The 14,678-nt window shown below is 37.6% G+C and overlaps 1 protein-coding gene across 1 annotated transcript; it reads right to left on the bottom strand.

Annotated features, from left to right (window-relative positions):
• Positions 1–834: 834 nt before the first annotated feature.
• Positions 835–13,674, bottom strand: pex2 (peroxisomal biogenesis factor 2). Its single transcript, XM_056451099.1, has 2 exons — positions 13,598–13,674; positions 835–4,207 (listed from the first exon to the last, which is right to left on the bottom strand). Exons 1-2 carry the CDS (start codon positions 13,599–13,601, stop codon positions 3,273–3,275), a joined length of 939 nt encoding a protein of 312 aa, XP_056307074.1. The 5' UTR covers positions 13,602–13,674; the 3' UTR covers positions 835–3,272.
• Positions 13,675–14,678: the final 1,004 nt, after the last annotated feature.

A 14,678-nucleotide genomic window follows, 5' to 3' on the forward strand; every position in this document is an offset into this window, starting at 1 on the left:
TAAAGTAGCACACAACAGTGAAGCCACCCCCCTTTGCAGGTCTGTTTGTTTAGTGTGGAGGTGAGTGGCGAGAAAACTAAGCTAGTCGTGACTCAAAAGTCAGTTAATTTGTCTTGCTAACATACATAACTGTGTTCGCTGAATAGTAGCAGCCCTGAGCAAATACCTTAAAACTCCTTACGTTTTACCTCGCGTTACTTTGTGCCCCGCGCCCCCCTGCACACGTGTACGTACATATAATAAGAATATGAGTATGTTTGTGTGCGTGAATTTCTGTTATTGCACAGCTTTCCGGTCAAAAAATACAAATATGAAATATAATTGAAATTAATTTTCGGTTAGGTCAGGTGCGACCAAGTCGTGACTCAAAAGTCAGTTAATTTGTCTTGCTAACATACATAACTGTGTTCGCTGAATAGTAGCATAGCATGCACATTGCGTCTTTGTGAATGAGTGCATTTTAAAGAAGACCATTGTCTCTGTGAAGTTTTGTTAACTATTTTTTACACATCTACTGAAAAATTAAACGATTGGGTGAAAGTGAGGGAATTACTCTATACTGATAATTCAGAATTTTGTGTTAAAGGAATACTTTTTGAAAAATGCCTTTTCGGTCATTTAATCAATGTCCATCTTCAAACCTGTTTATTTTAAACCTGTCTTTATTTAAAATAAAATGTAAGAAAAAATATATATTTTGAAGAATGTTTGCTACCAATAGCCATTGACTTCTGATTGTATTTGTTCTACTACATAAGTCAGTGTCTGTTGGTTTCCAACATTATTCAAAATATATTTTGTTGTTAACAGTAAAAGAAATGGTAAAGGTTTAATATGCAGTTAAAAAAAAAAGAAAAGTGTCTCTTTTCAACTTCAGCCGCTACTCTTCTAATTGTCTGCACATCCCTGCTACAGAGCTGCTCTGTCATTAATTTCACCAGCATTTAAGTGTCAAAAAAGTTCTTAAGCAAATGGTGTCAGAAACATAGCTGCAATAATACTAACAAAGAAAACAGAAGGAAAATTAAAATTAAAAAGTCATATACAATGAAAATACAAACAATAAAAAACTAAACAGAATTTGAGAAAAAAATAAAACCAATATTTTTAAGAGTCTTATGAACCCAGATATAAAGTAGAGTACATCTTTTGGCTGCTATTTAATTTAGCATAGAATAGCCGCAAAGGGTAAGTACTAGCATTACACAAAAGTAGAGCTCTTTAAATCCAAATCTGTTAATCAGAGAACTCAATGCCTGACATCAAAAGTTCAAGAACGTGTGGATTGTAATGAGCAGGATCACTCATCAGAGTGTGAATCTGGCCATGTCTACTTTAACACCCAGTGTGTATGTTAAAAAGAAAAGACAGAAAAAATAGAACGTGGGCAATTGGCAAAGTAAATGATGTCAAAGTCTGCAGATTTTATGGCTGATTGGAGACAGTCGCAATCCTGAGGGTAAATGAGATTTGGAGAAGATAAAGAGCAAAATGAGGGTCGACTCTTCAGATAACTGTTACACAGAAAAATGACAAAAGAAATCTATGCATTTAACTTCCGATGATGTTTGTGCGTTTGGATTCATAAAATACACATTGTGTTCCCACACTTATTTATTTTACAACAAAAAATACTTTTATTTTACTGGATGGCTTTCATCTCATTAGTTTATTTTATCACAATATATGTAAAAAAATATGCATAGGTTATACAGAGTGTCTCTTTTTATTGAAGTATAAGTGGTGCTTCGATTAGGAAATCAGCTTTTAAGCTACCACTGTTCACAGAAATTAACACTGATCCCCTTAACAAAGTTAAAATCTAATTAAATAATGTTATTGTATTACTGTTGTTTTTTTTATCATTGCATACCTTTTTACTCTACCCACTTCTGATTAAGCAAATCAACCACTAATGAACAATATGTATAATTAATTAATTTTAGAATATACTCGCTTACATTTATATAGTTTAGCAGGAAGCAAACGTCAAAAAAAATTCTACTTTCATTTGTTGTAATTACACATACAATACAACAGTCTGTCATGTTTGGTATTCAGTTTTACGATTGTTTTAAGATTGTATATGAATGCTTTTGAAGTCATTAAAAATGTATTTTGAAGGACAGATGTTCCCTGGATTCGATCTACATATATGTGGAAAACACCAGAACCATATGTTGAGTATATTGTAAATTGGCAATCATTACTGAACATTTCCAGAACAGTGGCGGCAAGTTACTTTAATCCTATGAAGGAAAACAAAGGGTATAAACAGACGCTGTTACACATTAAATATCTTTTGAACATTTTTTTGTTAACTCAGTTTTCACGTAAACTTGGACAGTTTTGAATATACCGAGAGCTACACTTCTTGGTGGTCCTGTGTTTTCGACCATATGCATAATAATGTCAGCGAATCCACATGAGGGTGAAGCGGTGTGCCATGTTCCCAATTTTCAAGTCTTTGTCACAGTGAACTTGAGATCAGCGATTTCAAAAAATGACAAAATCTTGGAAACCACTGGTTCCCTCTTGCCCAGAGAATTGACTGATTGCCTTCACAATGGGCAATTAAGGCAATGTGGTCTGGGGGAGGAAAAAAAAAAACTAGAGTGCGAGTTTCCAGAAGGTCTGAGTCCATTTGGATGTGTTTGGCCTGAGGCATGGCTCACTGGAGAGAGTTAACAGCAGAATAAATACCCATCTTTGCAGTCATTATTAGGCTTAGAGCATAATATGCCCGAAACTTGCATCGGTCCTACTCTGGTTTGTTACAGTTTACTGGCGTATTAAGAAGGGCCATGGAGATTAGGATGGGATGCCTGTCAATCTGCATCTTACCCCACTACCCCCTGGTGCTATCATGGCCTCTCCTTGATCTTGTGCAAATTTCTTCCTTCATAGGGGATGAGGGGAATTGGATCGTGCAGGCAGTTGAGCAAAGGCTTGTTTTGATGTTTATTCATTTGCTCAGTGCTCAATCCAAGAATGCAGAAAAGTGGACCTCTGATACACAGCTCCCATCAAACTTTAATGAGGCTGAATAAATTAGCGACACAAATGATGTTTTAGAATTTTACATCATTAAGTTTGTCTCTTTGTACAAAATTCTGCATATTTCATGGCAACAAATGCTCTCATTTCAGAAAAAAAGGCACAAGGCATATGCTTTCATCAACTAATCGCTGTGATAGATTCAAACGTTCAACTTGATCTCAAGTTACTCTGTTGTATGTGTATCTCAAGTCAATCAGCGGGCTGTCTGAGTGTCAGCTCTGAAGCAACTCTGTTCCTACATGCAGCCTGACTGGCTCTATCGGCCCGGTCTCAGCACCACATTTGGGGCAAGTAAAGTAAATGTCAGCAATCACATTGCTCTTGACACAGTAGTAGCAGAACACATGCTTGCAACCAATGGAGTGGGGCATTGTGGGCCACTCCCCGCAGATGGCACACTCTGTGAGATGGGTTTCCTCTGAACTCTGCGTTCCTGTCAGGTCACTGAGAGGTGAAAACAGAGCTGAGACACCAGCCTTCAGCTTCCATACATTTATTAAAGGCAGCAGGAAGATGAGAAACTCAGCAAAGCCATGCCATAACAGCTCTCGGTTCAGGTACTGGAAGTTGATGTCTCGTGGCCCTTGGGGTCTACTGAAGACTGGCTGCACTCCCAACAATCTCTCGGTAAGGGTCGGAAAGGTTCCTTTTTGGAGGAACAGTAAGAAGTTGACCAGGCTGGCCGCTTTGGTAAGGCCCAATAAGATGCCGAGTACTTTGTGGGCCTTGCGAGCATTGGACTCTGCAGGGTGGTTGAGAAATAAGCTATGGGAGCGTTCTCTAAACCACTTTTCACCTACCGTCAGCAAAGCAAACCAAAACTTCTGTGGCCAGCTCATGGGCCGGAATTTCTGTCCCGGGATCAGTGCATTCTTGTATCGAATGTTGAGCAGTGACTGGCCCACGGTGGCACTGTTGGAGTAGATGGTGAACCTCCACAGGAGGAGCTGGAGAAGCGCTTTGAGTTCTGGTTCCACAGGGGTTAAGATCCCAGGTTTAAAATGCTGGAAACATTGGGTGAACTGTGACCAAACAAGCTGTTCCAGTGCACCATCCAGTTCAAAAGCATCCAGCTGACTGATTCTCAAAACCCGAGATAAAGGGCTTGGGCCGGCCTTGGCGAAAGGCTTGTCACCTCCAGCTCCAGCTACAAGCAGAAGAAGGAAATGGTTATGCATTTTTGCATTTGAGTTGAAATCACTTTTCACATGTAAAACCCATCCTAAATTCCCTTTTAGCTGTGCAGGGCAGAGGCACAGGAGGTCTTATGCTGTTCCCTCTCGAGATTCAGTTCGAGGACAAATCACATCACAGGAGATTATCCCAACAGCACAGGCTTGGAAAGGCAGTAAACATCCGCTATGTGGAACTACTTTACTTTGACGGCTTTTTATAAGGGATCTAAGAACTGTGACGTTTGGCAATTTTTCATGGAATGCGTTTGTATCGGGCTGGGTTTATCTCTTTAAATGCAATGGTTAAAAAATGAGAGCCAGGGGCTGTGGTGACCACCTCTTAGCTCAGGATGGGATTTGGACAATATCTGAAATAAATTGGCTTATGAAAATGGCAGAAAACATCTCAAAATCTTTTTTCTTTCTTTCAATACTTTAGGTCCATCTGTGCCTAAACCTTCTCCAGTTAAAGAATGATGGAATTCATGAAGAAGTTGAAAAATTATCTACTTTGAACAGATGTTGGAGACTGTATTTACATTTGTTGTATAATCAGTCAGAACTTCCACTTTTAGTCTGCTGATTATGTTTCATACGTGTTGAGGTTTAAAGACCAGTTCAATAGTTTCTCAGCTAAGAAAAAAATCCTTCACTGCACGACGGCACTCGGCCAGGTGAGACAAATCATTGCGGCAGGCCACTCTGGGGATACAGCTTTTCCATGTTCTCGTCATAGGCTTTTATTGAGCAGTTTACAAGTTATGAATGAATATGTTTTATTTGAGAACATAATATTGACAGCAACCTATCAATAGTAATGTGACTATTGTCAAGGACCTGTCAATAGTAATGTAATTATGATTTAGAGGATCACATAGATGTTAGCTCGGGCAAGTAACATCTCTTATAGGACTGCTATCAATATCAGGATTACTATTGACATGTTCTCTCAGACTCAAAGTACTTGCCAAATATATAACAACTAGACACTTTTGTCAATGTGCACTGCCTATAAAAATTAAGCATTTGAATGTACAGGGCTTTAACCAGAGAGCTGAAAATCTATGCTTCTTATGTAATCGGCCAAATTCGTAATCAATGCCCGTGTTTACCTCTATTGTGATCAGAAGACCTGGCCTATGGAGCGAAGTGATTCATACATGTTTACAGTGCACTGGGGGAAAAAAATCTGTGACAAATAGCCAATAAGAATGAGTCTTAGCTGAAACAACAGTAGCATGAACAAACAATTAGATACTACTGTAGGTATATTTGTAAGCCGATTTCCTCATTAGCTATACATTTTAATAATACTCCATCTTTATTATTTATGATCTGGAGTCACCTCTACTCCACCGAATCAGCTGAATTTTCTAGGAAATGGAGCCCATCTTGGGGCTGCAAAATGGATGGGGAACACGCATATAAGGTTATATCAGCCAAGTCAAGGTCCTGACAAGCAGCCTTAAATGACAAATGCCTGACACCGGCACGGGCTATAAAACATGTTCTCCTGAGGCAGCCCACTGGAGGCTCAGGCCTGCAGTTCTGCAACTGATAAGCTGGGTCACAGAGTCACCTTGGGCTTAGCATTACAAGGCAGTAGGCCATGAGATTCCTGCAGCGACTGGACAATTTGAAATCCAGAGATTTTTAGGAAGCCTGTGGTTACTTGACCTTGCGTTTGACTTTCAATCTGTTTTTTGCATCTTTGGTGTAAGTCAGAGAATTTATATCATATATCTATTACAACAGTATATGGTACATACTAGGGCTGGGCGATTAATAAAAAGTAATCGAAATCAATATAATTTTTCCAGGTAAAGCTTTTTCAAATATTTTCTTACCATGTGTGGGTCACGTGACCCTGCTCTGTTAAGGCTATTCATTCATTCATTTTCCTTCGGCTTAGTCCCTTTAATAATCTGGGGTCGCCACAGCGGAATGAACCACTAACTTATCCAATATCCAGCATATGTTTTATGCAGCGGATGCCCTTCCAGCTGCAACCCATCTCAGGCAAACATCCATACACACTCATTCACTACGGACAATTTAGCCAACCCAATTCACCTGTATCGCATGTCTTTGGACTGTGGGGGAAACCGGAGCACCCAGAGGAAACCCACGCGAACATGGGGAGAACATGCAAACTCCACACAGAAACGGCAACTGACCCAGCCGAGGATCGAGCTAGCGACCTTCTTGCTGTGAGGCGTCAGCACTACCTACTGCGCCACCGTGTCACCTGTTAAGGCTAAATTACACTTATTATATTATGATTTATACGTATTGTTCTGATATTATATCTCTGCCAACGGCATGTGTACAGTCCGACGCAGCCTTTGCATACGAACGCACCTCTCAAAGAATGTACTTACACGTCACAACAACAATTTGCGCAAACTTTGTGATTGGTCTGTTTGTTAGCGGTGATGATGGTGGGCAGTGCAGAGAGCCACGTTTTAGGCAATGTGTGTTTTAATGTCAGTTGTTTAGGGTTGATGTTCAATAAATAATTATAGATAGTAAATAGTGTGTGTTTCCTTCAATTATTTTAAAATCAAGTTATGCACCCTTTCTTTTAAAAACCTCTGACTTGTAATATGTGAGCATATTTACAGTACAAAACTTATCAGTGAACTCTGAGGTAAAAACATAATAAATAAAACAATCGTTCATTATTCGTAATCGAGTTAAATGTTCAATTAATCGAGATTTTCAATTTAGGCCAAATCCCTCAGCTCTAGTACATACTGTATTTTATTGTATCGTTTTTTTTTTTCATTCATTTTTCATCGGCCTAAGCCTGATTTATACTTCTGCATCAAGCGCACGCATGGTCTGGTGAAGCCTTCCTGTGGTCACATAGCCCTTGCTGTGGCTGTTGCCAACGATGACGTGCACCTTTTAAAAAATGTAACTACTCGTTGCAACGACGCGTAGCGCAAACTCTGTGATAGGTTGGTTTCTGGAAGTGTTATTGCAGAGCAACACAAACAGCACGCAGAAGTATAAATGCACAGCTACGCGTAAGGCATGCATCACTCGACGCAGAAGTATAAATCAGCCTTTAGTCTCAAGTATCATTTTGTATTACATTATATTTCTTATATATAACATATTTAGGGATGGTAAAATGTTTTAAAAGTTTTGAAAAAATATTTAATTTAATCAAGTAATATAGTATTATAAACAATCTTATAAATTCAAATCAATAATATTCTATATTATTTAATATAGATTTTTTTGTTTTATTATTAATGCAAATGGCAAAGCCAAGTTTTCAGTATCATTACTCCCAGTATAATCCTATCGAAATTTTAATACGCTGATTAACAGCAGTGTTATTACAGCCAATTAAAAATAAAATTTTAATTAAAATAAATGAACTGAAATGAATACATTTAAACATACATATATACATATATATATATATATATATATATATATATATTTAAAAGATTTACTTTATTTTATTTCAGCTATTTGCCAAAGTTGAAATCAAAATCTTTTATAACATATAAATGTTTTATTGTTTGATAAATTAAACTCTTTGTTGTTTAAAATAATAATTACAGACTGACTGAAGAACAGTGTATAATAATAGTTCTAATATGTAGCATTAAAATAACATTTTTAAATAAAATAAAAATTAATATGGTATTACAAATATAATTTGTATTAAAATAAAAATGTCATATTTTTCAAAACATTTTGAGTCTTGTGTAAAAATGAAATCACATGCCAGAACAGTTTTATGATCCTTCGCTTAACATTTTTAACCCACAGTACAAAAAGCCGGTTGTCATTTTGTATTACTAGTGACAGATTAAGTGTCACTCAGTCAAAAAATAAAACCCTAAAACCTTCGCTTCTTTTACATAATCATTTGTGCGATTAACGTTTCAGAGCTCTGGCGCCATTTTCAACTGCTAGAAGAATTAGCCAGTCTCCTTGTTTTGCATTCAACTTTTAACTCCGTCCCAGAAGTACAGTATATGAACACTGATGGCCATGTGAGTTTCTGAATTTGAAAGGTGATGTCATCCTGAAATGGGATTACAGGACTGCTAAAATACCATCCTGTTCTAATTGTTCTACGTCTGTATCATAAAATATGAATGTCTGCAAAAGCACTTGGGGTTCAAGGTCTGGTCCTAATGTCTCATCAGACTGCCCCATTTCTCTAATTACCAAGAGCAGCACGAAGTCTAACAAAACTTAACGTCAGGGAAATGTCTTTTAAAGCAGCCAGGTCTGACACAAAGATATGCTTTGCTAAATCTTGTTTGCACAAAATGTAAATTATTGAAAAGAATTAATTGATTTTGTGAGTATGAAGGTGGAAGATTTAAAGCCTTAAGTACAGAGTTAGGCAGAAAAAACAGCTTAAAAACTCATGAAACATTTAAAGGCTGAGGCAGCAGGAGCGACTGAACAGAACAGTTAATAAATGAGAAAACTGTGAAGATGCATATTATGGTGTACAGAGGGCAGTCGGGCTTTGCTGTGTCCACATAAAGGATTTGCTTCGATACGTTTGTTCGGCAATTTTTCACCACCTTGATGAGATGATGTATTTGCATAAAAAATCATTTAATCTTTTTTTTTAATAACCATTTCTTCTATTTTCTGTAAAAAAGCTAAATAAACACACCATCCTTAATCAATGACACAAATAAATTAGAATTGTTTTTCTTCTCACCCTCATCCAGATTTGGCTTAGCATGTTGATTTAATGTTATATTAAAAGGTTTAATGTTGACATGGAAGCAGCAACATGGTAAACATTTTAGCCACATATGGAAAATGCAAAACAACCCGACAAATAGTGCTTTTTAAACCTTAATCTATTTAAATGGAACAAATCTATAGGCAACCTTTTGACCTGGGCTGAGATCATACTGCAGTCTGACTTTAACGCCATTCATTATTTTAAGTGTGCCACTTACAGCTCAATCAAACGCACAGCAATCAGCTGTCCTAATTCTGTACCATGACACCATTTCTGGTCACTTTAAAATTTAATACTAAAATTACATGGTAACCATGATTTTCTAGTATAAAGTCTTTTAGAAATCCTAATAACATATTTTTTGATATGTTTTTAGTTTTATAATATAAACAGCATAATGATTCGATTATTTATTAGTGATGGCTGATGCAGGGTTATTCAGTTCTTTAGCTTAACATATTTTTCAAAATGAAAGAAATGCAAGTGGCAAATATATCTCTAGGTAGGGTTGGGTGATGTCGGACGATGGCATCGTCGTCGTAAGTGGGGGTGAATTAATTATTTATGAATAATTCATAACAAGTAAATTATTTGTTGCCTATTGTTTCAACTACCTGATCCGCATCGTCTTTGTTTTACCCATAACCAAATCATAAATAAATAAAGATAAGTTACACACAAATTACCAGCCGTCGATCACTTTTTCCGCAGGACTCTGGCATGAATAAGCAGAGTGATCGGTGTCATTAAAATGGCGTCGACAAACTTGGTTGGTAAAAAAAGAAGGATCAAAACTAACAGTATCTGAGGTTTTGCTAAAATTACTAAGTACAAGCGTGAAAGCGAAAGATTGAAGCAGTGTACTGATGCTGTGACACGTTACCTGATATATTCAAAAGATTGAAGAGTCGTTAGATAGAGACAAGATTAAATATCACGTTTAACAACTATAGTGAGACGCGATCCAGCAGTACATCCTTGCTAAACTGTCCGACGCGCACTACTCTTTGGGGTTTTGTGCTCAAAGCACCCGCTGACAGCTGGAGCTCAGAAGCGCACATATGTTACAGAGTGTGTGTTTGTGTGTGGTAACGTGAGGTGCATTTTTAGCTGTATAGTGTGGAAGGAGGGCTTTTCAAAAATGCTAGGTGAAACGTCAGTGTGGACGTGGATTGTTTTCATTCTAAAATGCTATTTTAAAACCAAGACGTATTAGTGTAGTGTGTATCTATCAACCCAACCCTATCTTTAAGCATCTAACCTAGGGCTAGACAATAATTCGATATCAATATATATCGTAATAGATTTTTTTTTTCATGAAATGATTTTTAAACACATTTCCGGTATTTCGATATAAATTTGCATATATTTTATTACATTACTAAAATCTTATACATTATCACTTGTCACTGAATGACGGTCAGTGCTTAGCCATCAGAAAGCAGAGGCCGAAGGGTGGGGATGTGTAGGTGCCATGCAGAACGTGGCATGCTAGAAATTACGAAAAGTGGGGCGGGCGGAAGTTAGGCACCAGGTTTCAGGCAGCCGCCCGCTGCGATCGGACATTACGCCAATGTCTGCGATCTGGGGGTGTTATGTCGTTTCACCGCAAGAAGGTCGCTGGTTCAAGCCTAGGCTGGGTCAGTTGGCGTTACTGTGTGGAGTTTGCATGTTCTCCCTCCGTTTGGGTGGGTTTCCTCCGGGTGCTCCGGTTTCCCCCACAGTTCAAAGACATGTGGTACAGGTGAATTGGGTAGGCTAAATTGTCCGTAGTGTATGTGTGTGAATGAGTGCGTATGGACGTTTCCCAGAGATGGGTTGCAGCTGGAAGGGCATCCACTGCGTGAAACATATGCTGGATAAGTTGGCGTTTCATTCCGCTTTGGTGACCCCAGATAAATAAAGGGACTAAGCCGGAAAGAAAATGAATGAATGGTAATATTGATTGTTAAATCAGCATATACAAAAATAAAAACCGCTGATAAAAAGTTTCTGTTCATCACGTTGGTCTAGCTAAGCCCCACGACCTATCCCCATCTCTCTCTCTCGAGATATATATATAAGCTGTAAGAGCCTGGAGATATTATAGACTTTGCAAATTCAGTTTGTAGACATTTGTGGGTACAGACATCCATTGTGTGCGTTCTTGGCAGCTTTTTCCTGGCTTTTTAATATTGTCCATATCGATATCGGAATTGACCGAAATTAAGAAATATATCACGATGTAAATTTTTTGCCATATCGTCCAGCCCTAATCTAACCGAAGCATGAAGGGGAGAACTGGATGATACATAACAGGATGATTTGAATCACCTCTATCTCAAATGATTTAATGGTCTACCGCTTTTGACCAGTAGGTGGCATTATTAAATTGATGTGGTGGGGTCATAGATATATACACTTGGTATCGCATACAGGCTCTGAGCATGCATCAATAACGCTGCTATATTTATACAGTGCACCCAGGGCAAATGTCATTCAACCACACTATTCAAGACTAAAGCCAATCTGAAGATGCAGAACTTTTGCGCTGCATATGGGTGTAGTAATGAGAAAAAGACAGCAAAGCATAAAGGCATCACATTTCATAGGTGAGATATTGTTTTTTATAGTTTTGTATGTTATGAACTTTTGTGCTAAAGTCACATTATTGATTATATTACAGTCACTTTCTGCACTGACTATAAGGCAAATCGTTCATAATGGAGAATCAATCACAAATGAATCGCTCCCTCTGTTAAAATTAGAAGCTGGAGGGGGTGTGTTTCAGGACATGGATTAGATCAAATTTACCAGGGAGGGAGATAATACATTGCCCTTGCGGTAACTTATCCATCGATGTAAAAAAGTGATGTAAAATGATAATTTCCGTAATTTAATTTTTACATTTTTTTTTTGCATACTGACCACCGGGAAAACTCCCGGTCATATATGTATGTACATATGTTTACAAATCTATGGCTCCAGATGGCCAGTCCTTCACTACACCTTGGTTCCACATTCACTTCAAAGGAGTGCTACCCTGTACTAAAATTGTGGCTCTATTGACGCATTCCTTTCAATAGACAACAACAGGTGACATCTAATGTAAATATCTATGTGGTGTGGTCAGTGCCATGACGTGATAATGATACAAAGTTTGGTGCCAACCCTTTGGAGGAAACACAAGTTCATGCAACAAGTTCTGTTCTCTAGGAGGAGTTTTTGAAAAAATCTAAATGGTGGACAAGAAGTTCCAATTACATTACCAATAACCACAAGGTACCTTTGGCACTTTTAAGTCATGGAACAAAAAAGATTGCAACAATATGCCAATGAGATGCAGACATAGCAACTGTCGGTATGCTAGTGAAAAGACCAGTATTGTGATTTTTGGCCAAAACCATTTAATTTATAAGGAAAAACAACAACTTTTCACATCACCCGGCCACTTGGTGCCACTGTGCCAAGAATTGCTCAGGTAACTACAGGTTATGATTTTCATAACAAACACTAAATTTTGAATTGTGCTAAAGGTTTCCAGAGATATAGCCTTACATCCACTTGGCAAACCTTTTATCAGATTTATTTGCAAATTATTATGCATCAATTTAAAAGTTTTATGCCAGCATGGCCTGAAAATGATCTTGTTTGATTTTTGTAGATATCAGACAGGATTTAAAAGATTTCCAGTTTATAAAGGAAGGTTTTCCTTAAGACAATGACCGAAAACCAGACTGAGCAAGTCATTCCAAATATATCCCAAGCCATATTGGTATCGCTCAATCAAAAGCACCAATATTTTCATGTTGTGCATCCCTAGAATAAGCTAAGGAATACATTTTGTCTGTAACACTTACAGTTCTAAAGCCAGTTTGCATATATTTCAGTGCAAAATTTGCATCTTTAGTGGCACTAGACTAGTCTTGAACGAAATTGTATTGCATCCACTCAACAATGTGCCTGTAGGGGCCCAAAACAGGTGTGCAAACAGACCTGAATGGGCCAAACTGGTGAAAATGAACAAACTAATTACAAAGTAAACATCTCCCCCTCGCTGACATCAACACATCTGGACAACTCCCAGTACAAATGATCTGCAAAAAAACACTAAATGATGTGTGAATTTGGGTGTCTAAAATACTACCTGACAAGGTGACTGTTAATGCAGTTTGAAAAATAACACTGAATAGCATTATTATAATTATAATGGCTGTTTCATCATCATTATTATTATTACTAATATCAATTTTATTATTATTATATTTTAAATCGTTGAGATTTGAACAAGTATCTTAATACAAACAGTGAACTAATATTATAGTATTGGTTTCTTGTCGACTGTGTACATTTCTGGATCAACGTTTTCGTAAACTATACATTTATATTAGCTCTGTCGCCAAAGCTTCCGAACTGCTAAACAGTCTAGTTTTTGAAAACTATGACAAATAATAAACATTGTATTCTATTCTGCATGGGATTCGTTTATTATGCATTAAAAACGCGTAAATCTCATACATGTCTGACAGGAGAGAGACAATGCCGTCCTGCACAGAACTAAATGCAACTTGATATTCGTTTATTATTTGTCACAACACCTGGATAACTGAGATTTGACTAGAACAAATAAATGCAGCATAATTACCCATGATAAGACTGACAGTTTCACAGTCGGTCTCGGAACTGAGGCGCTATTCTGTCTCCTTTTCCGGGTTATCTCGGTTAACCCCTCCTTAAAGCAGACGAGCCAATTGTAAATTGCATTTTCTTTGCACCCTTGATCACATGCGTCCAATCGCAGTATCTGATTGAGAGAGGCGAACATGAATCGTATCTACACGCGAGAGAGGCGTTGCTGCACAAGACTCCATGCCTGAGCGTCTGACAAAAGTCGCCCAATCAAAATTGATAGCTGTGTATGACTGCAGGTCTTAACCAATCGGTATCAGGCAGAGGCGGGCTCGGAGGGAGCAGCAAGTTTTCTGGTATTTAATTTGCAGCAGAGGGGGAACAGGCAGAACAAGAAAGAAAAATGCTCATGAACGAGCTGAAGACAACATAATAACGCAGTTTACATTGAGATAAAACGGCACTGCACACTTTGCTTTTTATTTAGCCTGAAAACGTCTTGTCGAATGAGCAACTGATTTACTTAATGTTGTCAGCACCTGTTATTTTTAATTGTGATGAGTATTTTCAGTATATTAGCTGTCTGCCTGTTTCTCGTACTGAAATTGTCAGAACAATTATAAATGACCATCTAGTTACTAATGAACAGTATTTATGGAATAAATATGCAGTTTAAAGAGGTAGTTCACCCAAAAATGAATGTTTTGTCTATTTACCCATGCCTAATTTTTGAAACCAGTTAGATTTTTTGTTCTGTTGAGCACAAAAGAAGATATTCAGAAGAATGTTGGAAACCTGTAATCATTTACATACACACTGTGGTAGGAAAAACAATATTAAGCACAAAAGACAATATTCTTATGAGTACTTGAAATGAGTTCTTTCAGTATATTATCTGTCAATCATACAGAAATTGTCAGAACAATTATAAACGACCATCTAGTTACTAATTTACAGTATTTATGGAAGAAATATGCAGTTTAAAGGGGCAGTTCACCGGAAAATAAATATTATGTCATCATTTGCATGCTTGTTTTGAAACCAGTTAGATTTTTTGTTCTGTTGAGCACAAAAGAAGGTTTTTTGAAGAACGTTGG

Source organism: Danio aesculapii, chromosome 24, assembly GCF_903798145.1.
Source record: "Danio aesculapii chromosome 24, fDanAes4.1, whole genome shotgun sequence".
In the NCBI taxonomy this organism is placed as follows: domain Eukaryota; kingdom Metazoa; phylum Chordata; class Actinopteri; order Cypriniformes; family Danionidae; genus Danio; species Danio aesculapii.